The sequence below is a fragment of the Camarhynchus parvulus genome, chromosome 2, assembly GCF_901933205.1.
Source record: "Camarhynchus parvulus chromosome 2, STF_HiC, whole genome shotgun sequence".
In the NCBI taxonomy this organism is placed as follows: domain Eukaryota; kingdom Metazoa; phylum Chordata; class Aves; order Passeriformes; family Thraupidae; genus Camarhynchus; species Camarhynchus parvulus.
Window position 1 is genome coordinate 16251946 of NC_044572.1, and position 27803 is coordinate 16279748.

A 27803-nucleotide genomic window follows, 5' to 3' on the forward strand; every position below is an offset into this window, starting at 1 on the left:
ACTGGGAGCTACATGTTGGTGACTGTTTATAGCTGCATTAAGCTATGAAAACCCAGTGATTTCCAAGATCTTTTCATTACAGACTATTATTTTCAACCTTAAGAGTAGCTCAAGAAAGTTAAGAGCAGTATTAAGAGGGAAGATTTTTAACAAAACACTGGAAGTCCAGAATGCCTTTATCTCAACATTAAACCTTGGCTTGTAGACGTTTTGGCTTGTGCTTTCTGGATTCAACTGGCTCACCTGGGAATCCTAATGTCTTTCATTTATGGATAAGCATATTCCTTTTCCTGGCAGGGGTAGCCCAGAAGCCTGGCTTTCTTTCAGTGTTCTGAGCCCTGATGCTGTAACTCCACCATGTACCACACCTGCAGGACTCCTGTGAGGTCTGCCGTGGTCAGGGTTGAGCACGTACACACCTCTGTCCATGTGTGCATACTGACTTCCTTTTCTCCTGGTCTGGGTTTTCATGTTCATAAATGAGGGCTTAACTGTTACCAGTGTTAAAATAGCAGACAGTGTCTTAAAATGCACACTCATTAGTTAAGTCAAATAATTTTGTTCAATTCAGGAAACTTGTAAGATCTATTTATATGAATTGGCATTGAGCATTAGTGACTTGTTTTCAGGAGATACATTTCAGTCTATTGAAAGTCATGGAAATGGAAATACAGAAAAATTTGTCGTACATCACAGAGAAGGAGAAAAGAGTTAGTACCTGGAAGCCAGCCTGCCATTCTAGATCCAGCTTTAGGCCATTTGTCAAGAACTGGGAGCTTTTAAGCTCAAGAGAGAAAAATGCATCCAATGCTTTCCCCTTCAACTCACAAAACTGTCTACACTCTTTCAAGGCACCAGATGTGGTCAACCAAGGAGTGTTCACCTTAGAAGACTTCCTAGCCAACTTAAACCATATGGTCACCTTGACCATAGAAATAAACTTTAAATAAGATTCAAAAAGTCTTCCAAATTAATATTTTTAAAATGTAAGTCCTCAAGAAAAATAGTACCAAGAAATGATTGTTCAAAACAGTATTTTTCCTGCAGCACGAAAGACTCTTATATCCATTTCATGACATGAAATGAAAAGCTCTTCCATGTGGTTATATATGCTGGAGAATTTTGACTTAGCTTTTGTTTTGTACATTAGTTAGGCATAAAAGATTGTAAAATAGCTCTTGAATAATTTTTCACAGAGAAAATACATGTTTCATAGAAAGTCTTTGAAACGGTTATATTTTAGCCCCATTTATCCACATTCTAAAGGAAATTTGAATGAGAGGTAGATTGCTAAATCTCTCTATAAATCTTAACCTTAATATATAATATCTTTGTAAACAAAAATTCATTATATTTATCTTGCTTTTCTGTATAACCCCAAAGATGATTACAAAAATGTATGTTCTCTACTATCGAGGCAGCACAAATTTATTGATTTACTATAGGTAAGGAGAAAGTCTTATGTATATCTATTATATTAGGATAATGTCAGAGAAAACAAGAGTATGTGAATCTTTCAGCTTGTTTTCAGCTGCAATTGTAAGCATTAAAAAAAAAAAAAGGAAAAAAAACTACAACCAAAAAACCTTTTCAAAATTCAGCTCAGAGGGCAGTCCGAGCTCTTACTGTAAGTGCAGAAAAATACTGAGATCATGTTCCTGGTAGTGATTCGTAGAAATTCTAGGTTAAGACTGATAAATTGGAACTAGCAAACTTTGCATTTAATACCAAAGAGATCTTCCATGACAGCAGGGTAAGGTCATTTCTACCAAATGAATAGTGGAAGAATCATGTATGGGAATTTAAAGTGCACGTAGTGTTTCAATGCCTTCAATTTTTTACATCCTTTTCTGAGTGTAGTTAAACTCACTACTGGTATGTTGGTATATGCCTGAATATAATAGGTGCTGTCAAGAGAATTTGAGAGTAGCTTACATACCTGAATTTTTTCCTATTTATGAAGTATTAAACAATAATACTTTGTCTTTTTGGCTGTTCTAAGATGAGGAAGCGGTTGAGTGTGGTAGGTGCATTTTTCTTCTTCGATTTAACTTTTCTTTCTTAAGTTATGTTTTCACTCCATTTAATGATTTCCTTTCCTATTTCTCCTTTGTGCTTCTCAGAGGAAATTGAAGGTACATGTATAAAAGTTTCCCTGAATAGCCCAATAATTTTATTTAGAGAACATGTGTTTAGAATTAAATTGAATATAGTCCAGTGTTTCTAGATGTTATACATATGATGCTTTTATATTGCCACCAAATACATTGAATCATGTTTTAAAGTAGATAAAAATACCAGAATATTCCTAGTTGCTTCATTTAATGATCAGTAATTTGAACTGTTGTTTTAAACTGCTTTCTCTCTCTCTTGAACTTCTGCAAGATATGTATAGAAAAGCAGTATGATAGAATAATACTGGAGCACTTGGGTGGGCTGGGATGGAGAGATATGGTTCCAAGCTAATTACATGGCCTTGAGAGGTCCTGAGCTTCTAACTAATTCTGACAGACTATTTCTCTGAGATAGTAGAAAGTTCATCTATGTGGTGTCATCCTTACTGTTTTCCCTTTGAGTTTCCCTCTGACTGTAGCTGGTTATTGTTATGTTTGCAGCATATGTTAGAGTAATAGCAGCTGATCTCTTGTGTTTTTTTGTTTGGTTTGTTGGTTTTGTTTTTTTTTTTTTACTTAAGAGGCTTTTGTTTATAAAAGCATTAGAAATTGTAGCTCATATTTTTGATCAAAGGGCCTCTGGCATGTAAAAATATACATTATAGCTATTTTATATTAAATGAGAGGATGTGTTTTTGATCAAAAACCTTTCTGTCTAATCCAGTGAGCCAAAACATAAAGCTAAAGTTTGATAATGTATAGTTTACAAAAAAGCTTGATTTACATCAAATCGTTTTGCTTTCTTTAAAGTGGCATACTTTCTATTAACTGATAAAATGTGAATAATACAGTGTTAGAATTTTTTTTAGAATGTTTGTTGTCATCACAACTTTTGCTTGAAAAGGTAAAAAGATCAGTGTGCATGCTGCAAAATCCAAGAATATCTCCAGCTAAAATATAAAACAATAAAGATTGTTTTATGTTTTTAAGAAAATGGCTTATTGAAGGCTTTTTAATGCTGTGCTTTGTACAGTTGTCATTTTTAAAATAATTTCTTCTGTATTTTTTGCTGGGCTTCTAACTTTTCTGCTTTATTTCTTGGCTCTTATTCTGTATGCTTTTACCCTTCGTCCAGAAGATGCTGAATGTGCTGGTCACAACAGTGGATCCTATCTAGGTGAGCAATTGGTTACAAAAGACAATTTTGTTCCTTTCTTTCAGCTTCTTTTCCCTGGAGCTACTGTGTCCACTTTGCTTTTGGGGGTAATCTGCATACAAATGTCCTTACTCTGCATGACAAATGCATGAATATTAAGGTTTTAAACATGGCTCATTGGATTTGACATAAAGGGTTTATATAGTGTATGCCTTTACCTGGTTAAACATAGGCTAATAAAATACTGGTTTGATCTTTAAGTCAAAAATTTTAAAGTACATGAAGCAAGCTATGTGTTTAATGAAGCAAAAAGGTTATTGTATCATGAAAAATTATTTAAAGACACTCTCAAGGTTTTATTCAAGTTTTGTCTACGCGTTTTTTCTTTGTACATGTTTATCTAACCATTTTGGGAGGATTCAGTAAGAATACAGAGCCAATTTGCAGGCACCAGTTCTTTTTCCACATTACAAAATATCAGTCATAATAACTCAGTAGCTTAAATTTAGCTTTAAAGCTGGTCTGAGCTCAATGTATCACTGTGGGGAACGGGGAAGAGGAGGGGCAAGAGTCCTTTGGCTTCATTTTCAAGATTCCAAATTTCAAACAAAAGTAACATTTAAAAAAGGTGAATGTTCCATGATATGTTTCAACTTTTTAATTTGTGCCATTTTGAAACCAATGTAAAAATATTTTAGTTGAAACTGTTCAGAATTCCTGCCAGCTGAAGGCTGGCTGGAGCAGATTTTGTGGTAACCAGCCCTCTTCCCAAGACTTTCATCCTCCTACTACAAGAGGAGTGGGGAGAAACTTGTCAAAGTACTTTAGTAATTCCAAGCCAGTGGGCTCACTGAAACATGACCAATACTGTAATTTGGAATTGTTTTAAATGTGGTATATAAACTACATCAGGTACACAAAAGTATATCATTGAAAGAACTCTGACCTGTTTACCAGACCTTAGTGTGGCATAATTCCATTCTGTGCTTGTGGAACTTGTGAGTATATGATCATGCTGAAAATGCACTTCTTACCTTTGTTAAGTAATCAACTAAGTTTATGTTGAATTGTAATTGTATTCAAATATTTGGTCTGTTTGGAAAATGATAATTTGGATGTGATTCCAGATGAAATTAATTTCCTTATCAAATAATTTCTTTGAAACATGAACAATACCCCCCCCCCCCAATCTTTTCTTTTTGTATGTAAATACGTACTGCATGAATTGTTAGGGTGAGACTATCATGGTTTTGCAATCAGATCTTAGTGGGCTGCTGCTTTATTTGAGAATGAAGGTAGCAAAACAAAATCCACCTTTTCTAGGTACTGTAGCCTTTTTCACTGAAACATTTTGGTCCATAATTACAAAAAAGACGTGGCCATTTTAGGAAGGAGGCCTCTTGAGGAAGAAGACTGTTGTCCCAGAAGCAAAGAACAAAATATCAAGATGCATTGTAGTTTATTTAGGCAAAACTTTACAAAATTATTCAGAATTACTAAGTACAATTCAGGCAATGGTTTCTTTCTTGAGAGCTTCCATGTCGTGGAATATTGTCAGCAGTCCAGAAGCGGTACCTTCAGCCATCTCATGCTGGGTGTGTAGTTTTGGAGTGGGATGTCAGAGAGGAGAGGCAGAAGGCAGAAAAACTAATGTTAGGACTGGGTTTGGGGTAAGGACACAAGTATATTCACTGATTGTGAATAAAATAAGTAGCTTTTTGGTTTAGAAATTAGAGATTTCTTGGAACTCTTCACTAAGAATCATTCATTTAAAACTTTCCTATCGTAAGAACAAGCAGGTAGGCTTTTGACAGTTGATGTTACCAATCTTTTGCATGCACTCTCAGGACATAGTGATTTATCATTCAGACTGTCTCAGGCACTCCAGTGTCTCCTTGTTTCACAAACCATATATAGGGCTCTGGCACTTCAATCCATGAACCGGATTACTCTCTGAACACCCGATCCTCTCTGAAAGGATATGTACTTCACACACATACAAGGTAGTCATGAGGAGTACAGGAGGAGAGTCTTCAGAAGACAGAATGTCTGAACCATTTTGGGTCAAATCTTTTATGTCCAAGGCTATACTGCTATTAATTTGAACCTTCTCTTCTAAAGTGACTCAGATAAATGTAATGATTTTTCACCGAATTCTAATATTTAAGCCACAGTATGGTATCATATGTTTCTGCTGTAATTTCCTGAGGAATTGCTGAGGAAAATGTTAGGACTTTGCCTTTGCCAAGCTTAAATTCTGGTTACATTGCTTGAACCTTTATGAACATACAATAAATATAGATGAATATCATCTGTTTACTATTCTCAATTTCGTCTTTAAAATCCAGACATAATCTAAATTTTTATTAACCCTGTCTAAATGTGCAAGCTGGGAATCAGTCCAGAAGCAAACATAGTAAGAAGTCTGCTCTGTGTTTGTGCAGTTCCTGTGTAACAATAGAAATCCTCAGTATACAAGCCAATGTAAAAAGAATACCAATATTTTGGGGGAAAAATAATATCCAGAAATATCTAGTAAAAATATTATGTTCATACAAAACTAGATAATGACCATGGTACCAAACTTACTTTTGTCAGTAATATGAATACAAAGGGTGCTCTTAAATGCATTTACAATTAAATAGAAGTTGTTTACTCTAAGATGAAATTAAATTCAGTGAAGAACATATGTAATTTAAACACATACTTAAGCATTGATTTTAGTGAATGAAAAGTAACAAAAGGCCATGTAAGTGCTTTATAGCATTCTGGAGTCTTACTTGTGAATTTATGAAGCATGCATTAATTTATATGTTGTTCCTTCCTGTTAGTGTAGTCTGTCTGAATTTGAGAAATTAACTTTCTGGTTTTATTAGTATATTTGGACTGAAATTTACACAACATAGTTGCAATCTACTTCTTCAGAATTATGTCATTAAATGTAAATAAGCACAGCTATTTGCATCATCATCCTTTTAAAATATTGCAAGGCAGGCAGGTTCACACATTTTGTGTTTTCAGTTTGGATTCTGTGTCAGGCCCCAGTGGATTTCTCTGTGTAAGTGTAAGATGTTGTTCTGAGATCATGAAATGTATACTGCTAATGGTTAAAAGAATAATCAAACTTTTCTGCTAAGGTGTTTTTTTAATTCTTTGAGATCTAAGGGATTTCTCTTTGCTTTCTGGGCCTTAATTAAGTTTATTAGTAATGATTTTTTATTTCATATTGAGAAGTATAAGTTCTGAAGACATCAGTAGCTTGAGAACATTTGTTCTTAATATTTTCTTTCCAGAGGCTGCTCTTATTTCACCAAATCTGTTACATTCCAGCAGCAGTTTATGGGTTTGCATGTTCAGTAAGCTCCTAGACGTGTAGCTGTAACCAGTGAGCTGGTGCAAGCTTCTCAGTGTTCAGGAGATTATGTCGCTTTAGTGATAGAATTTTCCCCTTTTATTTTATAGTCTGCATACTTGGCAGCTAAGGTTAATCTCTGCTGATACCCATGTTCCACAGACAGTGTAGCCTGCAGCTCCTTTCATATTCATCAAGGTTTATATTATCAAATATTCTAGGCAAGCAATACATTTTCCATTTTTCTTTATAGAAATTTACTTTTAACTTGAATCATTTTATAGAAACCTATTCTGCTGCATATTAGTATTGGGTTTGGTTCTCTGTAGTAATCATCACTGTATTCTTAATGATGCTCTATTGTTAATTTAAATATATGAATTATGTTTTCAAAACTGTAAAATATGCAAACATTAGTAGAATATCTTTTGCCTTTTCATAAATGTTTTTATTCTTTTAAAAGTACAGTATTGTTTCAGTTCAGCTTAGTATTTTTGTGCAGTCACAGTTCCCATAACATAAAACATAAAATGCAATTACAAATGCAGACATTGAATAGAAAATACTTATTAGCATTTCTATAAAACAGCTTTTAGGTCACAGTAAAGTTAAGCCATATATGAGAGTACATATATGCTTTCAGGAATGCAGCAGCAGTATCATAGAAGTGTTGGATATATTTGAAACATCCTTCCTCTTGGAACTGTATGTTTTCCTTGGTTTGAATGCTATTTAAAGCAAACTTTCCTGAGATTCTGTACGGGTTATTCAGATGGACTTTGAGGAACAATTTAAAAAACTTTCAAACTGAAAATAGTGATAAAGTGGTGAAGCAAACAGCATACTACAAACTTTTAATAGTCAGTGGTTTTACTAAGAGCATCTTCACCAGCACACTGCAGAGAGGTCAGCCTTACTCTGGGTTCTATGTTTTTTCATATTCATTCTTTTTAATTAGTAATGTTAAGCTTAGTAGTGTTAAGTTTAATTAGTAGTGTCTAAGTTCTGGTTGAACTTCTTGTTGAGTTTTCTTAATACACAGGACAATATTACTACTTTCATTTTACCAGTGAGTTTCAGGGGCAGAAATATAAAATATTTTATTCAAGGAAACATGTTAGCAGTGGAATCATATCACCTGAGTCTTTGTTATGTTTCCTGTGGAGCCTGTAAAAGTGACAAGGGACAAACCAGCCTGAAGACAGAGCTGAAAGATTTTCTCCTTTCTTCAAGGAGTGAAAGAAATGAAAATTCTTGAATAATCTACCACCTGATAGTTTGCTAATGAGATCTGAATAAATTGGTTGGAGAAAAGAGAAACAAGTTACAAATGTTCTTACCAAAACCTAAAAGTGGGGATTGAATTGATAGGAAGATTTTGCAGAAAAAATACTTTTCCTAAAGATTGCACAGTTCACTATTTAAGTGAAGGTTGAGAAGATACTCTAGTAGCATTTTGAGACAGATGATCAGGGACATGGAGCTATTGTTAATTGTAAGGTCAACACCAAACTGGAATGGAGACCACTGACATAGCTTAATTTGATCATTATTCTTACTTTTTTACCTTTTCCAGGTACATGGATTCTTGGTCTTGTAACAAAGCTCTTAATTTTGTAAACCATTTAGTAGTCAATGGTGAAGAATTACTCTTTACTTTTTCTCTCTTTTTTGTTTTTCCATAAAATGATTATAAAGAAAAAAATGCAGCAAACAGAATAATTTTCAGGGTTTGGGCAACATTTTTGTTGCCCAAACCCTGAAATGGTTTTGTATGGGTTTTTTTAATCAGGAGCATTTTAGATGAGGCCTCAGGAAACTTGTAACTTGCTTCATGTGTCTGTAGTCTGTATTGCTAAAGCTACTTTTAACCTTTCTTTATATAGTTGTCTGTACACTTAGGCATAGTTGTGATCAAGAGAACATCCTTATGTCGTGATGGACTTTACCATAGGGCAGGCAAGATCTCCCAGGCCCTCTTGTGGGGGTGTCAGCTCTCCAATAGAGCATTTCTGTTTCTGACTGCAGTCACTTCAATGTCAGCATTATTTCAATAATAAAATAATGTAACCCAGTCTATTTCATTATGTTTTCATATCTCATAATTTCATCTTTTTCTATGTCAGCCCACCTCCTACTTAGTCTGGACCATATTGTACTTCTTAAAAATATCATCTGCCCTTTCTGTGGGTGCTAGTTCTTCTCCTTTGTCATAGATTTTCAGTTTAGTTATTCATATTTTGAATATAAATGGGTTGACATCATGATATTCTCAAAGAAATTTTTCTTCACCTTTTGTGTGTATGTTTGTGTTGTAGATTCCCATAGGTCTAGGGGTTCACATCAATTTACTAACTTGGTTAATATCCTCTGTGGTCCAGGTTCTATGACAATTTATGCTCAATGAAACTGTTTGTGTGCAAAATGCTAAGCCTATAACTAAGCCTTGTAGCATTTCTCTTCAGATCTGGTACTAAATATTTGCAGAACTGAATCTTGAACTTGCACAGTATTACCTTTGAAGAAGAAATGATAATATGACTACTTGTCAAACACCTAAACATAAGTGCTGCTATAAGAATATGAAAACATTTTGCTGAAAATCTGGGGTCACCAGAAGTTTACACATGTTTACTGTCCCATGAAGTGTTCTGGGGAAAAAACACCAACAACTTTTCCAGTACAGCTTTCCAACTTTAAAGTATAGCTTGTGTTTTACTCTACTACCACCAGACAGTGAAATCAGCTTTGCAGTCTTCACAGTCTTTCCTGTACTTTCTTATAGAACAAAAGCAGTGTTGTAGAGATACCAGTAAAATTTAATGTAATGCAATATAAAAGATTTATTTGAAAAACTCTAAGGTAGTCATTAACAGAGGACTGAATTAGTTTTTAACATGTAGTGTAAAATGGATTTTTGTGCTGTTCTGCTTGAAATTGCCAGTGATTCTCTCCTTTGAGAGTACTTAAAAGCTATGTGAAATTTCAAGTCTTCTCTAGAAGGCACAATAGACATCACACAGTTGATGCAATTATAAATATAGATTAATAGCAATATTAACTTTTAATTCCATAATATGGATACTGTATTGTCTAAGATGTTTCTAATTGTAATTTAACTATGAGTGCTTGGATTGACTATTAAACATACTCAGGAAAGGTTTAATGCACTTTTAAAATATACTATCAGCATGGAGCTAAGCACAAGAGAATTGTTCCAGGAGTTAATTCTCATTAACCCTTTCAACCACCAGATGTGTTTCTATCCTATGTTGTATTTGATGTCTGTGTGCCATGGTGATTTAATAGATGTGGATTAGATGTGGTATGAGACTCCAACTTGCATGAATTGCCTTGTGTATTTATATCAATTTATAAGATACTCAAATTGTCAAAATAATCTAAATATATTAACAATTTATTAACAATTTTTAATAGCAATTATATTTTGCAGTTTGTTGTTGCAAAGGTTCTGTTTTATTGGTAATCTTAATTTTGCAGTTTAAATAGGTGCCTGATATAGTTTAAAAACATGGGAAATGTCATTCTAATGACCTGGCTTATTAAACATATAATACACTTTTTATTCCATGCTCCAATCCTTGAACGTTTGGAAGAGACTGTTTTCAAATGTTTTAAGAAGACTTATTTTCTTACTTTGAAAAAACCCTGTTCTTACTGCAGCTGGTTTTAGAAGAAGCTTTCGTCTTAGCAGAAAAGATAAAAAAACAAACAAGTCCATGTATGAGTGCAAGAAGAGTGACCAGTATGATACAGCAGATATCCCAACCTATGAAGAAGTTGCAAAATATAGACGACAACCTAATGAGAAATACAGGCTTGTTGTTTTGGTTGGTAAGTTGTTTTCTTTATTTTTGACCTGGTAAAACAGAGACCTGCTGATTAGCACAATGCTTACCAGAAAGTCATTTAGATTGGAAGGGATCTCAGGAGTTCACCTGGTCCAGCCTCCCACTGAGTGAGATCAACACGAGGTTCTGAGCAGGTTGCTGATGGCAGCAGCTTTAGGAACCTGCATTCCCATCATGTCTTCCCTGTCTTACCTCACACCTCAATGAAGAGGTGGTTTCCATCTTTTCAGTGATTGTCAGAAGGGTGCTGGTGGGTCCCCCCAGGACATTCTTCCCCAAGCCAGGCAAGCCCAGTTCCCTTAGTTTCTCTTACAGGTCATATGGTTCAGCTCCTGACCATCTTCGAGGCCCTCTGTTGTCTTTGATATAGTTTATCAACAGTATTTTAGTGCAGGGCTTGTTGTGGACAGAGTATTCCTCACAAGGGACTGACAGGTGCTGAGTGAAGGGGAATAATCATTCCCCTCTGTCTATGGGCCAGGCTCTTGGTAGTCGAGCCCAGTCTCCTGTTACCCTTCATTGCTGCCAGTGAGCACTGGGGACTCGTGCTTAGCTCTGCCTACCTGAACCCCAAGGCCCTTGTCATCCAGCCAGTGAGTCCCCAGCCTGTAATGCAGAACTTTGTCCTCATCAAATTTCACTAAGTTCTGCCAGCCTGTGCCTGGAGCTCTCTGCATGGAAGTCCTGCCCTTGAGCAAGTCACTTGTATCACCCATCTTGCCATGAGCAAGCTTTGTAAGGGCCCAATCTGTGTCGTTGGTATGGATGTTAAACAGAGCACGTCCCAGGGAACTCCCCTTATAATGAGTCGTAGAGCACAGACCATTAACCCCTTCCCTTTGAACATGCTCCATTTTTCCACCTGTCTAGTAGTCCACCTTTCAAACCTGGACAACAAGCTATCTCAACTTGCATATGAAGATGCTTTAGGAGATTGTGTTTAGAGCTTTCCTAAACCAAGGGGAGATGACATTAAAATACAGCTGCCATGGTTACAAGTCTGAATGTGGCAGTCAAGCTGTACTAAAACTCAAAAGAATTATGTTGATATTCCACTCATAGTGATCAATCAATATATCTATGTAGAAAAAAACCCCAAAAAAACAGAATAAATACCTGAGGTCAATGAAGACAGATAATGAAAGTGGATAGAAACAAAACCACCTACTGCATTAGAAAAAGTGAATGGACAACTAGTATAAAAGGTGGGTGCAATGTAGACCTCTGTAGGCCAAGGATGAATGCAAGCATAGCTGCAGGGGACTCAACATATTATTCTTAGTCAGCTTTCTGTTCTTCTATAATCTGTCACTGACATGGCTTCCTCACAGCATTTATTGTATAACCAAAATGCCTTGCTTCAGTCTCCCAAAAAGAGAGGAAGTGCATTATCTTAAGCTTTTCAAAGGTAGCAATTGGAGTACCAATGAGTAATGAGTAACCATCACTAGGAGTGAGTAATGTCTCATTGATTATTGTTTCCTTGGCAGTAACACATAGGCTGGTTCGTCATTAGTAAAATTTCCTGCATTCTGAAAGGAGCAGAGAAATATGACCCTCTATCAGGGACTGTTAGGAACTGTTGAGTAGCTGTGTTTTTATATCGCTCATATCCAAGGGAACATTAAATTGAGTTTTTAATAAACAGTTTTGTCACTCTCCAGCACTAAAAATCAGCCACCTACTAGTGTGATCTCTGTGAGATTTTGGGTAATATACAACAAGTAATAACATGGTTGAGTTGATTTTACAGTTACATCAACAGAGTGCAGTGCAAAAGTGTGATAAGTAGACTTTTTATAACAAATTGCATATGTCTGTTCTAAGGAATGCCTAGAGATTCCATTTGATTTTTGTTGTAATAAATCAAATGAAGAAAGAGTGCTTTTTCAGTAACAAAAGCAATTCAGAAATTTATTGCGGACTTCAGTAATTCTAATGTTTTTTCTCTGGATATTAAGAGCAGCTTAAGTCTGGCCAATACCATAAAAATGTCTTGGGCAAAATGTGGAAAAAACTAGCAGAGCTAAGCAATACAGGTATAGTAGAAGCAAACACATTTTAAAAGCTTTTTGTGTGCCAGTAGCAGCATTCCATATAATACATCGACTATAATTTGTATAGTAGTACTAGGAAAGAAAGGGAGATATAATTAATTTATAGCTGTAATTGGTGGAGGCACTAGATGTCTGTTGTGTTGAGCTAGGTCTAAATATATGATTTACTGTTTAAAAGGGGACATTTAGGTTTGGTTTTGCCTTTTTTTAGGGGGAGGGAGTTTGACAACTTTAAAACAAATTTCACTTCATTTTGAATTGGTCTAGTCTAATTTGAAGAACACGAATTGCACACAGAGTCATTTCAGTGCTCTGTTGTGTGTTACACACTACTCTCAGATTCAGCTCAGTGTAGCAGTTTGTCGAGATTTTACCTTGTCTGCAAATCCTAGGGGCTAATATGACATCATCTGAAGCAGTAATGATACGAACATTTTTGTGTGCTTTTAATTGTTAGGATTGTGATGAGTCTGGTAAAAACAAAATTATCCAATATTATGTCATCAGTCTGCTTCTAGTAACTTACTGTTCCCAAGCTGCCAAGAAATCCTAAAAGTCTTCCACCACAAATATTGCCTGCATCCTAAGCATTACATACCTCACAGCCCTATCAGACAAAGGTAGAATATTTTAATATGACTTGTATTATTTAGCCACTAGAATTTTCATTTATATTAATGAGGGAAAAGCCCTGCTCACAAAGTCTTCTGCTCTGGTTACTTTTAAGATCCAAAGTAGCATAAATTTTATTTCCTTAGAGTTAGAATGAATGTGCTACATGCAATAACTTTTTCTGGCATAGTTTCAGCTAAGTCAGAGCTTTCTGAAGAGGCAGGATAAAGCAAAGTTGTCAGTAACAAACCACGAGCACTTGTCCTCAAGAGCACACGCTGTTCTGTGCATGCAGTGTGGTCACTGGAGGTGTGCAGAGCCTTTCAGGTGCTGTGGTCCCCCATGGTGATGCCTCTGTCCAAAGTGGGCAGTGGTGGAAGCAAGGACCAGAGGCATGTAGCCATAAAGGAGAAGTTGTTATTGGTGTCTGGCACGATCAGAAAAACCTCTGTCTCTGAATGAGGCTGCCAGTACTTCCCACAAAGATGTGCTTCTGGTCACTACTGCAAAGAAAAGGAATCTGGGACTGAAAAAGTTCTCTATTTGTTGTATTGCTTAGATTTTTTTTTTTTTAATCCATCACCTCTGGTTTTATCATGCAGGAGTTGTGATGAAGCCAGGTCTATTTCAGAGCAAAGGAGGATGAAATGAAAGGGCCTTTTAACTCTCCACCTTTCCTGACTTAGCTTTAACATGCTCGGTAGTGGCTTGCAGAGTCTTGATTGATCTACAGCAGTAGTGCAGGAAAATGGCCTCCCATGGCCATGCTCTTCCAGTCAACCAACTGGACAATGAGGAAAGAGACCTATAATTGCTATCTGCTGTAATACTTCCTGATTGAAGGCATGGGAAGGTCAGCAAGGTTCAGGAACAAATACATAGGATGTAACACAGTGCCTAGCCTTGCCCATGAGAACACCAGTATGAACTCACTGATCCTACTTCAGTGAACAGCAGATCTCAAAGTACACCCCCACTGCTTGTTAAAATGTACAGAAACACAAAATAATGAGGTTCTCCTTTCCTACCACACTGAGCTGCAATCAGACATGCATGTGCAGTCATTGCATTGTAGTGTACTAGGAACTGAGCCACAGAGCCTCTCTCAGGGCAGGGCTCCTACTGGGTTCTTGTGATCCCAGCAGGAACATTGTCATCTAACTCACAAAATCTTTTCTGAAAGACCACTCTCCTTTTCTTTCCAAAAGTCTACTAGGAACTCATTATGTGTCTGTGTGAAGAATGGCTGATTGGCTTAACCATCCCAAGACCTAAACTTAGGTTTTTCAGTTTTCTTCAGATGTGTCTGAGTGATACAAAATTTAGTGCAAGTTTTAATGATTGGTAGTTTAATTCTGCACATGTCTCTCAATAAAGTGAGGTAGGCACTGCAGTCCACTTGTGCAGGATTTGACCATTAACATGACTTAGCATGCAACAGGCAGCACAAATGTTCCTTTAAAAAAGTAAGCAAAATATCTCTAAATCTGTCAGCATAACTGTAAATATTGCTGCCTGGGGTGATTTATAGTAAACCAAAACTGCACTACAGACATGGATCCTGGATGTCTTATATTTGACTATAAGAATCAGGGTTATCCTTTTAAATCCTGACACTTTATTATCTTTTTGAGTTCAAATTATGTTCAGATTCATAACTATTAGAAAATGGCATCTTTGCTTCAGGAAAACAATAAGAATATTTAGAAGGGAACTGTATACTAACTTGGGAGAGATAGTATAAAAATCCACATAATGGATGGCTTTGCTGAGCTGGAATCAGACTTCAGTGTCCATATGCTACAGTTATGAGAACTCTGTGAAGACAGCACTGAAAAATAAGACTCTACACCTTTCAGTAGTTCAATTTAAAGATGATTTTAAAATGTTAATCTGGAAGGGGAGACAGTAGTAGTGAAGTTGTGATCTGGAAACAGAGTTAAGCTAAGTTCCCAAAGCATGTATCACAGGAAGTGAAGCTTGGACTCTATATATATAAATAGAGCTAAAAGCATACTGTTGGTTTGACAGCATGTAGACTGAGGAAATAATATTTGTGTGAATTTGATGGGAAATATTTTTTGCTTAAAAGTAATAGAATGATTTTTTAAAACTGAATTTCATTTGGTTTGGTTTACTTTGCTAGGATATATTAAGAGTTTTAATTATTTTTCCTATAAAAGGCTATATTTGCCTTAAAGAGCTAAACTCTTATAAAAAGGAAAAAAAAATTAAATGATAACAAAAGTAATGGCATTGTCTACATAACACATTGCTGTCCTCTGCAGACATGCACCAGTAGAGGCTGCTGTACACCATATTAAATAAACATTTATACATACTGATAGATTAATTTACAGGAAGGTCAGAGATGGAACTTGAAATGTAGTTGTGTGTTTAACTGATGTGAACACATAGAAACTTTAAATGTAGAAACTCTAGGATTCTACAGTAGAACCCTAGTCTGGGGTAGCAAAGTAGCAAGCACTTGCTTTTCATCATTATGTGTTTCAACTCCAGACAGGGTGTATGGTCATTTTTACAGATAGACACCTGAGGGTACTGAAGCATCAGTCTGTTTTTGGACTCTCACTAGTAAGTAGTGGTTACAACACTGTTTTATTGAAATGTTTATTAGGGTTTGAACATTTTTACAGTGTTTAAAATGTGTTTGTGAAGAAGCACTCCATATACACGTGTCCCTTTTACTAAATGTGCAAGGATTTTCCTTAAAACCACAGGTATTATCCTTGCATTATTTAGGATATGGTTCCAATGACTCATTCTCCTTTGCCTTCTGCTGTTGATCTGGCTCTGTAGAAATGAAGGCTCTCCACTGTCAGAAATGTACGAACACGCAGAGCTGAGCTCCCTTCACACAGAGCAAGCACCATGGCCCTGTCACCAAAGTGGGCAGGCAGGCTGGAGCCCTGCATGAAGGGCTCCTGAGGACAGGCAGCGAGTGCCTGTGGAGCCTTTGAGACCTCACAGGACAGAGTGACCTCACAGAGACCTAAGGCACCACTGGCAAACAGCTAAGAAGTAGGGACAACTTGAAAGCCAAGAGGAACATCTTGCTCTCTTGTTTCTAGTACAGCACTACTCAAGTGGAGGTGGAGGAGAAGACGGGTCAAAAAAATTCCATGCAGTCTTTGTTTGTTCCTGCCATCCTCCTTCCAAGAGTGGTCTCTCTTTGGCAGTCGCATGAAGAAGGAAACATTTGCTTTGGACCAGTTCAGACAGCAGGCAGGAGACGAGCACAGTTTAAAAGAAAATCAATAACAAAGAAAGAAACCCAAACATCCCAAATAGGTTGTGACCTGGCAAGTACTGCCCTTCCTTCCTCTCTCCATGCAGTGCCACCCTCACGCAGTCGAAAGGTGGATGGTGACAGCTACAGGCAGCCAGGAGCTGGGCAGTGTTCCTGCCTGCAGCAGGGCTGGAAGGAGCAGTGCTCCCAGGGCATGGCAGGGTGGAAGCAATTGTCCCCAGGGACCTCTGGTGCAGGCAAGAGATGCAGCAGCAGGAGGGAGTGAGGCTGTGCTGACACACAGAGTGCAGAGACTTTGGGGACACTTTGCACATGCCAGCTGGGATCCTCTAATCTGCAAGTTGGGGGTGTTCTGGCAAAATAAACAGGCAAACCAGTTTTTGTTCTGGAAAGCTGCAGGTTGGCATGCAGGGGTTTGTAGTAGGGCTGAGATGGAGGTGGGTGCAATCTGAGGGTAGTTGCTGCAGAAAAGAAAGCTTTGCTGGCAACTTATTTTCATTGTACTTCCTCAGTAATAAAGTCATAACAGAGTGACTGCCAACTGCATCCCCTGAAATTTGTCAGCTCTGTATATACTAGAAGAGGCTGGAACCATGGGCGTTTCCAAATCACTGACTAAAAGGCAGTAATGTCACAGCTATAGGCTGTGTAGTCTTACCTTGGAGCATATTTGCACCTGAAGACACAAGAGACAACTGGCTTGGGAAACAGGACAATTTTTTTCTTTCAGGTCCTGTAGGGGTTGGACTGAATGAACTTAAACGGAAATTGCTAATCAGTGACACCCAGCACTACGGGGTAACAGTGCCACGTAAGTAAAAATGCACTCCTACTCTCTAGTGATATGCTTGCATTATTAGCCTTTATTATTGTATTACCTTTAAGGTACTTTCAAGTTTGGGTCTCTAAATGCATGCTTGGCATCCAAATTGCTTTTCTTATTTTTAAAAGTGCTGCTGCAGTTCTGCATTAAATAGCATTGATTTAACTGATAGAGCTTTTTGGCTCAGAGGCATTGCAGTACACTTTCAGTACAAGTTTAGCATGATTGATGTCAGTGAGGTTTAGTAAATGAAACTCAGCTGAAGAACACCCTGGATTTGGCTGTAAAGCACTGAAATGTGCTCTGTTACCAATGCTTGCATTCAGCAAACTGGCCTTTATCTGTTAGGCTGAAAAATGAAGATTGATTATAAACAGTTTAATCCAGTGAATAAATTAATTAAATCCCTTTTAGTAGCTTTAGAAGAGATCATCTGGGGATGCTTTTTCCTCTTTCCTGTCTCTGACCAAGTAGTGTGATTTTTATAAAATTGAGTAACATTGTGTTTTATCAACTTCTACAATTCTTTACTGGGTTTTCTTAAATAAGAAGAACTCAACAGTTTTAGACTTTGATTTCTTGGCTTGCTTTCTACTTGTACCTTCTATAGGGTACTTCACAAATATGGCTCCAACATTCTGAATTTGGGAGATTCTCTCTCAGGTTTTTTGCAAGTGTAGATATTCTATGAAATGTATATGTATGAATGAATTTGCTCAGTAGAAAAATTAATGCATTTAGTTTGGCAAGCAATTTCTTTTGCATATATTTGCTTCAACTGAGTATTGTTTTTGAAAACAACAATAACAAAAACTCTAGATGTTCCCAAAATATTTAATACATTGAAGTATGTGTAATCATTTGCCCAGAAATATTTCTCTAAAAGTTGACAGTATTCATCAAGCTGCCTTTTCTCTTTTCTCTTCCAAATTTGTGGTTTTAATTTAAAACAAACATGTAAAGGAATCTCTCTCCCTGAAATTCAGTAAGTCAGGTTTCGGAGAGAGAGCGTTGTTCCTGTCTTGGAAATGTTCCTCATTGTGTCAGCCGAAGAAGAGGAGTGATAGATCAAATGGCATTTAAGTCTCTGTTGCTGCAAGCAGGTTTTGTATGTCCATATGTGATGAAGAATGCATGATGCTGTAATATTCAACTTGTTCAAAATAGGATGTTTTAATGGGGTCATTAATCATAAATGACAACCCCACGAATATTACAAGCAAAACCCTTATACTTACCTGGGGGAAAGTAAGAAGTGCAAATAATATAAGGCTACTGAAAGAAAATGGAATTCTATTTTGATCACAGGGTAAAGAAAAGCACTAAAACATAAAGTTCACACCCTATTTTTTTATTACCATGCTTCACATACCCTAGCTACAAGAGTTGTTAATGAACATAACATTTTATAAATCAGGATGGTGGGCTTTGTTTCCCTTTATGGTCTCATATGCTAATAAGTTCAACAAGAGGCAAGGCTGGGGTAATTGTTATGGACTGCTGTTCCTTTTATTATTCATCTGTCCTCATTTTATTGGATTTTTCCACCAGTTAATAAAAAATGATAATCTGATACTTGTCCAATAGTTTTTTTCCTGATTTTCCTGCATGTATTTCACACTCAATCCTGTCATGTGCTTGTGTGCTGCCTACCAGATCCAGAGCAGCCTTATGTGCTTCAGAAGTGAGGAAAGTGCTATGCTTAGTATTGCACAAAGAGTCTGTGCTTTTCAGCTTTTCCTGAACTGGTTTGCATTATATTGTTTTGTGCATTTTTTCCTTTTTTTTTATATGATGAAACTGCAGACACTACCCGTCCAAGGAGAAGCCAAGAAAGTGATGGTGTCGAATACATTTTCATTTCCAAGCACTTGTTTGAGACAGATGTACAGAATAACAAGTATGTTGAAGAGATTTTTAACTAGAACTGCAGTTAAAACAATGGTTTATTATAAAATGGGGCTGGTTGTTATTTTAGATAATAAGTCAAAGTGGATATAAGTTGCAGTGATTTGAAGATGTGTTAAAATTACATGTTGTTATATAAGCAGCTTGGGAAAAATATGGAGTATGTGCAAACACAAGAGTTTCTAAGCTTACAAGTAGTTTCAGTTCCTCAGCTCCTCAAGGAGACACTGAAATTATAGGTGCTTGGGATGGGGGAGCATTCTTTTAATAGAGCATCTTCTGTCATAGCACTAAAGCACTGCAGCTCTAGGGAAGGGGGCTGTGGAAGTGCTGCAGACGTGCCTGAGTCAATGTTTGCATAGTTCTGCTCTCTTTCAAGCCAGGCACTTCCTCTGCTTTTGAATTTAGAGATCTACAGTGAAGCCCCTGCCTATACACCCTCCAGAAAGTAAACTAAAATGAAGAGACAATGGTAGCATCGTGCTCTCCAGCAGCCTGTAAAATTCTGTAGCTTGAAATTCTGCCCCAGTTTCAGCGGGCAAAAGTGTATTAGACACAAAGCTGTGGGTTTTATTGAAACTTCAAACTGTGCTTTGCTTTTCTGGCAAATAGTGCTTGTACTTTTATAGCAAATAACCAGCCGCCTTGGTTCCACCAGCACCGTCATCACTCCTCCTCTTCTGAGACAGAGAATTTGGATATTCTGTAGTGTGCAATGAAATTTCAGTAGTTTCTATTGTTTAGCTTATCCACTGTTTTATTGCATTGCATTAGTTCAGAAAAAGAGGTGATGGAAAACATTAGTGGGCTGTTGGACTACAGTGCTTTTTTCTCTTTAACTGTAATACAAGCAGGTGTTACTGATTTGAAAGCAGTAAAGTAGAAGATTTCTTAAAATTGACATGCTGAAGTACTTGACAGCATTTCCTTTATAAAACACGGTAGAACTCTCATGTAAAGTAAAATATTTTTGCTTCTGAATTAAATCTTATAAACCATACTGGTAAGCTTTTTTTCTGGAGAAAATGGAAATTATCCCAGTTGTTTTTACCTTCTGCCACAGGTTTATCGAGTATGGCGAGTATAAGAACAACTACTATGGAACAAGTTTAGACTCTGTTCGATCAGTTCTAGCTAAAAACAAAGTTTGTTTGTTGGATGTGCAACCTCATGTAAGTAAGCATGTCTCCTGAACTCTTGTACTTCCCCATATTACATATTGGAATTCTGGTAAAAAAAATTTCTCAAAAGGTGTGCTTTATCCCTGAATAAATATAACTGAATGACTGTTGAGTGCCTTTCTTGCTAGCTTTATCTAAGCAAGGCTCTCTGAAAAGAGATAAATATACAGTCAGTAAATAAAGGAATTGGAAGCCCTGCAGCATAATACTAAAGATTTAATTACAGAATGCTCCTGTATTTCCATTTATCTTTCTGTTAGTTTGGGCAAGAGATTGTCTCTGAAACTTTAATTTCAGAATAGTTTTGAGTTATCACCAAGTCCAGCAACTCTCTCACATGTTTCACTAGACTGTTCATGCCAAGGGTTTCCATGCAGGATGGACATGAGTCAAGGAATGCACTAAATGTGATGTTGGCTGGATAATTGTTAAGAATATTCCTCTCTAAACCATTTTTTGTTCATTGACCTTGTCTTTCAACCCCGCTGAACGGCTCCACTGGGAGTTTTTTTGCTCCTAATAACCACAGTGCTTCTAGGAGCTGGACTAGTTTGTTTAAACCCAGCCAGAGCATCTCTTCTCCAAGGGTGGCCAGTGTATGGTTGAACTTTTCCTCCTCCCCTGAATACCTGCTGTTCCTCTCCATCATCTCACTGCCAGTGGCACCGGTGTGCACGACTTCATGGGATTTACCAGCAGCCATGTGGAAATCAAGAGCAATGATCACCCTTGAAGAAAGAGTTTTCTTACCTTTCTGAAAATTCTCCCTAGATGAATCAATGCTGGTCAGCAGAGCAGGATGGCAGTAAATGAAAAATACTTGCCTAGAAATGCTTTATGGGTTTATTATGGTCAGTGGGGAGTTTCTTTTATTACAGCAAATTCCATGTGCAAAATAAACTAATTAATGAAATCTTTCCTCTTCCCAGACAGTGAAACACTTGCGGACATATGAGTTTAAACCATTTGTTATATTTATAAAACCTCCATCACTTGACCGTTTGAGAGAAACCAGAAAAAATGCCAAGATTATTTCAAGTAAAGATGATAAGGGAACTGCAAAACCCTTTACTGTAAGTATAATTAGACATGGTAAATCAGGAGAACCTGTCAGGAGTTTTCTTGTAGCAGTTTACCTTGAAAATAAAGGTGTTCTCTGGTTCTTATTGACAGCACTTGCCAGGGCTTACATGAGCATCTTGCTGTTTCTCAACCTCTCTCACATTGCACATTCACTGTGGTGTTTTCATTGTTTGATATGCTCATGGGTATTCAGTTTCCATGCTCCTCTGACTTTATGTCAATAAAGAACCCCCACAGTGCAAGCATATCTTTATAAGAGACAATGCTGTGGATTTCCTTAAAAAAATTTATACCTAGGCTTAGATGTTTCTATTCAAATATAAGAATTTATTTGTTTCATCAACTGTATTAAGGGGTCTAAATTTGGAGGAAAATGCAAATATAAAAAACCAATTGAAAAAGTAAATGATACTTTAATAAAAAGCCCATATTGTGGATAAGAGAAATAGAGGGTTTTTAAAATGTTATAGAAAAATGGAACATTGTAAGAAAGAAGAAGAGATATGCTGGGTTTTGTGAATAGTCAGAAAAAAACAACACTACCCAATATTAACATATTTGCTTCCTTGTAATATAATGAAATCATATTTTAATTGAATCTACAGCAAAGTTGATCATCATTAGATTGTTTACCTTTATTTACATTGTATATCATTTTTCCTCATTCAGGTGTTACTTAAGACTTTTTAGGTTTTGTTTCAAAGTGAGTCACAGATATAGTCACAGACTGTATCTGTGTAGAATGTGCATTTGGAATAGTTTGGAAATTACATTCTGTAAGAAAATGTTGGTTTGTGGTATATAAAAAGTAAGAGGAGTTTGTTCTTAAGAGCAACTTTCCGGCCATTGTTTAGTTAGGACAGGTTTCATCTCTCAAAGTAATTTAAACAAATTACTAAGATTTGTTCCCTCCCCAAACATGACACCCACTAAGCCAGATCAAACAAGGCATAGAATGATTACTCCTACCAAGCTCGTAAAAGGGCTGTGCTGTAAGTGCTAATAGCAAGCTGAGATTAACATAATGAAACTTTAAATGTATCATCAAAGTAAACAGCTAGAAACATTTTCTGCTGGTACTGCTAAAAGAAAATGTCTCTGTAATTACCATGCAGTGACTAATTGTGTCACTACAAAGGGAGAGATGAAAGAATTGCTTGTTGAGCTGAGTCAACTCATCAGAATACTCTCTGAGATCACTTGTAATGGTAATCTCTATTTTTTTTTTCATTAGAGGTACAGTTTCCATCTCCTGATGAGATAAGAAATAAGCAGTTATATCATGTTCATGAAAGAGTTTATGCAGGGTTGTTATGGACTGGCTGTGCACTGATCTTTATTATCTTTATTGCACTTCTCTTACTAGGAAGAAGATTTTCATGAAATGATTAAATCTGCCCATGTGATGGAGAGCCAGTATGGCCACCTTTTTGACAAGGTGATAGTCAACGATGACCTCGCTACAGCTTACAGTGAGCTTAAAACAACTTTTGACAGGTTGGAGACCGAGACCTTCTGGGTTCCTGTCAGCTGGCTACACTCATAGCAACGTTTTAGGCAGACAAAACCTCTGCTGTTGGATCAGCATCTAAACCTTGGGCATGGTTAAGCTTTTACTTGATGGCTACTTTCTTGGGAGGAGGGATTTCAGCTCTTCTGAGCAGCAGGTATACTCTTCATGCACTTGGAACTAGTCTTGTTTTCCTGTGTCTTCAATTCTGCTGCCCACAGATGGGGCAGAGCAGTCAGATTAAACCAGAGACTTACTGTGCTCCGTAAAGTGAGCAAAATACTAGTGTAGCAAAACTGCCAAACACCTCTTTATCATCATCTGTGTGTTTCCAAGGTGAGTGTTTTTAACACAGAGTTTGCAGAAAATAAAAACTGATGTTGGAGATCAGCACTTCAGTGGTTTTAAGCATAATTGTTCCCATACAAGAGCACATCAGCACTTGGAAGTTATTGCCCTTTCAGTGCTTGAGAGAACTGAAACAGGCAAAGGAGACCAACATTTTTATGAGGAAGACACGATAGTTTAAATTATGTATCAATGTGTTTTTACTTTTCTAGATGTGAACCTTGTCTTACACGTACAGACTGATTTAAATATTCTTTTGCAATTAACATAATCATGGAAAGAAAGATGTATTCAGTGGCTTAATAGTGAAACACTCAGCTGTGAGTATGCATGGATTAAAAATATTTTCAGGCATGCTCTGTGGCACAACAAAGAAAAGTCATGGGAATAATTATTTAAATAGGAAAAAATGTGGGTTAGTGTGTACATAACTTCAAAGTCTTTGGGATTAAACTTCTGTAAAATCAGTGGCAAAGTGATGTGAATAGCAACAAAGTAGAGAATAAATTTTCCCCTTTAAATTGATTTTAAATATTTTTGGCACACTTTAGAACAATTTTCCCATCAGAAATTTTCAAACCTTGGACATCTGAGAAGCAGTTGAAAGAGATTAATTCTTCTTATTGTTGAGTATGTACTGATACTTTTTAGTAGTGTAACATGTACTTTGTCTCCACTCAAAAATAAATTAATGCTGTAGAGTTCACTGTAAAAAACATCCTTGTCACTGGAAACAAGACTGTTGGAAACCCCATTTTAAGAATTGTTGTGTCAGTGTTAAGCAAATGTATATTAGAGGATGTATTTTTAATATAGATAATTTGGTATTTTTCTTTACTTACTACTGATATGCAGGAAATAAGTACAGATGTAAAGACCAAGTAATACCTGTGTGTTGTGTTGTGAATATGTCTTGTAAGTACAGAATGTCTATAAGAACTTGCTGACTTCACATCATCCCATCTGTGGCATTCAAACAGGAAACCATTATTTCATGTTAATCTGTAAAGAGAATATAGCTCTCTTGTTTAAAGAAAAAAGAATTTAGTGAAACTTTATATATTTATGAAAGGGTTGAAAAAGGGATGTTAAGTTTTTTAATTTCTTGTCAATGTGATCATTTATTAAAGAGATTACTAGTCTGTAATTTGAAACAGTCTCTGTAAATGGACCTCAACATTCCATGTAAATATTTTATTTCAGTTCATATGCTGATAAAGCCATGAGGTTTTGCAGTTTTATTCTAAATGTGTATTTAATGTGTGGGCCATTGCTTTTGGCTTAGAGTCTTATAAAACAAATGAAATGCAAGAAACAACAGCAGAATCCCTGGGAGTCTGGAAAAGTTTATGCAAGAGTATGTATTGAGTCCCAGTATGGACACATGCTCTGCTTGAACAGCTCTACTGTAACTTCTGTCAAATTTCACCATTTTCCTGGTGCACTTAAACTTTTTTTGTAACATAAATAGGAATTTGTTGATTAAAGTAATTGCATAGAGATTATCTGAGTTGAGAAAACATTTTCTATTTTTTTTAAATCACTGAAAATCAAACTATTTTTCAGGGGATATGGAATTCAGCGGGTCAGTTTGCCTTTTTCTGTGAGATGCCAAGTGACTTCACCATATCTGGAGATGGAGAGGACCCTTGGCATCTCTCAGGATGTTTCCATTTCCAACAGGAGGGGCTTTAATCCTCACTAAAACACTATTAGCATTGCTCCTAACTTGGGCTGTCCTGGAACACTGGGGTACAGTCACGCTTGCATAAGGGACCTGCTTTTCTCTTTGTGAAGTAGATGCTAGAATAATCTGCAAACTCCCTGGTAGGAACAGTTCTGGCTGTCCTGCAGGCTGTTTTTCCTGTCTTTTTGAAATTAATGTAATTCCCATTCCTGGGTCGGTGTGGTCTGGGAGGATCTTGCACGCAGCTCAGCTGTCCTGGGCAGCGTGGAGCAGCTCCCAGAGCCACCGACCCTCTGATCCCAGCACATCCTGGCAGGAGGCTCCCACAGCCATGGCTGCCTGCCCCCTCTCTGAGCCAGGAGCCAATTCCTGAATGGTAACACCTGCAGAAGAAAGGGAATCTCAAAAACATAGATCCAACCAGCAAAGTAAAATGTGCACAGTCTTTGATGAGTTAGAAACGTTTTTAATTACATTACTGAATTGCTCTTTAAAAATCAACATTATTGCATTATTTAGCTTCAAAAGCTAAAAATCAAAGCCCTCCATGAGGCAGGCAGAGATGACAGTAGGTCTAGGCAGAAAAAATGTCTTATTCAAACAGTTTCAACAGGACAGGAGCCTGCTTATCATGATGGATCCTGAGCTGTGCTGAACTGTTCTGGGATACGAAGGGGAACAGGGGGGTGGATTGTTCCTTTGACTCTTAAGAATTTGGGAACGAAGACAACTAAACATGTTTCCAATATTCCACATATTCAAGTTGTGCTGTGTGGGTTTTTAGAGAAATGTATGTTTTGACAGTCAAGTCCAGATGTTTTTATTGTGTTCTAGCTGTTTGCTGTAGTCAAACAAAGGGTAGTATTTTTTAATATTGTACCAAAATCTATACTTGAATTCACCATCAGGTCCTTGGTTGATGTCTTACCTGAAATCTGATCTTACCTTCTTATGCAAAACAATAAATTATTGATATACCACTGAAGGTGTTTTTTATCCTTTATTGAGAATTGCAGCATAACATATCACAGACTCATAGAATGGTTCGTGTGGGAAGGGACCTCAAAGATCATCTTGTTGCAACACCCCTGGCATTGTCAGGAACACTTTCCACTAGACCAGGTTACTCTGAGCCCCATCCAACCTGCCCTTGAACACTGCCAGGGATGGGGCATCCACAACATCTCTGGACAACCTGTTTCAGTGTCTTACCTCCCTCACAGCAATGAGTTTCTTCCTAATACCTAATCTAAACCCACCATCCTTCAGCTTAAGGCCATTCCCCCTTGTTCTATTGCTACACTGACTTGTAAAAGTCCCTCTCCAGCTCTCTTGTAGCTCCTTTAGGTACTGGAAGGTGCTGTAAAGTCTCCTCAGAGCCTTCTCCTCTCCAGGATGAACAAAATGATTTTAAAAGATGAAATGCCTAAATAGTAAGTTATTTCATGGGACTCTATTAACTTTAATGGTCCAATTATCTTAAATGGAAAAACAAAGCACCCCAGGACAAGGATAACAACTCTTAGTGTTTCATTTCCATTGCCAAACTCTTCTTCAGAATTGATGTTTACCCTTTCCTGCAGCCCACCTCCTAATAAAGCATTTTCTTTCTGAGGGGAAAAGCTTACATCAGTGGGTCAAACTGAAATATCTGCTTGTCTGGGCTTGCAGTCTCAGAGTGTTATCCAAGTTGTTGACTCGGAGTGTTTCACCAGACACATAAACTTCTCGGCCACGCACAAGTCCCATGGGAAGTTGTGCTCATTTGTAGGACTCAAAGAAAGTAATGCTTGAACTCAGTTACTTTTTGCATTGTGTTATACCTTTTCCAGGAAAAAAAAAAGTAGCCTAACACATACTAGGATTAGAGAGAAGGCTTTTAAGCACCTTCTGTTTTGTTTCAGTGCACTATTCTGCATTTCCCACATGTACTTCTGATCAGGTTTCTACTGGTAAAGCTCTTATTTAGCTTTTGTGAGATCGTTTCAAAGGATGAACAGTTTCTTCAGAGGTTTGAAGTCAAACTTGTCTATTTTTGCTGCTGCTCTCTCTACAGTCATTTCCCCACAGGATTAAGAGTTTTCTATGTATCAGTGCTTAAAGTCATTTGTACTTGAAATTTACCCTAGATCCTTCTGCTCTCAGAGTCATTATGTATTTATCATATATTACCATGATTAATGTATGATACCAATCATTCAACAGAAAAATGTCTGAACACAAAATTAAAGGGAGACTGTAGGTGTATTTGTTGTCTAAGAATTCTAGTGCTAGATAACAGTTAAAGGTTTCAGCAGAAAAACACACAAAAACATTTGGAAACAGTTAAAGTCTGGTCTTAAATTTTGTCTTATGTTAAATGGCAGTACAAATGAGAGACTTTGGAGTTCTAGACAGCTGGAGAATTTTCCCCTCTTGATATCTCTGTCTGAAATACAAGTTGGATATTTGGAAGACTCTATGGAATGATTTTACATCTCTATAGTAAAATAGTATGGTATTTTCTGTAGCTGAAATCCAACATTTGAAAAAAGAGGGTAAATCTGTATGATTATTGAGACTTTGTTTTGCGTCTGTTTCAGTTGTACACTTACATCTGTTTAAACAAATTTTTGAGGACTCAGTGGCAGAAGCTGTCAGCTACACATTTTAATATGTGGAGAAAATATCCTTAGAATTTCCAAGAGGGTTCAAATGGCTCAAACAGTCCCTGAAAATTTGTTGATAAGAAATAGAGAAAATTAGGTCACAATTTATTTTGTAATTAGATCTCTTTTCAGTAGCTGTATTAATATTCAGAACTTGAATATGCTAAAAAAAAAACAGAAG

General features: G+C 36.9%; 1 protein-coding gene across 5 annotated transcripts in view; it reads left to right on the forward strand.

Moving 5' to 3' along the window:
* MPP7 (membrane palmitoylated protein 7) overlaps positions 1-25955 on the forward strand; it is a 147047-nt gene extending 121092 nt beyond the window's left edge. For 3 of the 5 annotated variants that reach the window (XM_030971137.1, XM_030971139.1, XM_030971138.1), the window contains 9 exons: positions 2003-2023; positions 2124-2135; positions 3250-3291; positions 10307-10477; positions 17165-17245; positions 19064-19157; positions 20229-20337; positions 21276-21419; positions 22796-25955. In XM_030971137.1, the coding sequence (XP_030826997.1) occupies positions 2003-2023; positions 2124-2135; positions 3250-3291; positions 10307-10477; positions 17165-17245; positions 19064-19157; positions 20229-20337; positions 21276-21419; positions 22796-22975 (854 nt within the window). In that variant the 3' untranslated portion in view covers positions 22976-25955. The remainder of the gene's footprint in view (positions 1-2002; positions 2024-2123; positions 2136-3249; positions 3292-10306; positions 10478-17164; positions 17246-19063; positions 19158-20228; positions 20338-21275; positions 21420-22795) is intronic. The other 2 variants (XM_030971140.1, XM_030971141.1) reach the window with 2 other exon arrangements.
* The last annotated feature ends 1848 nt before the right edge of the window (positions 25956-27803 follow it).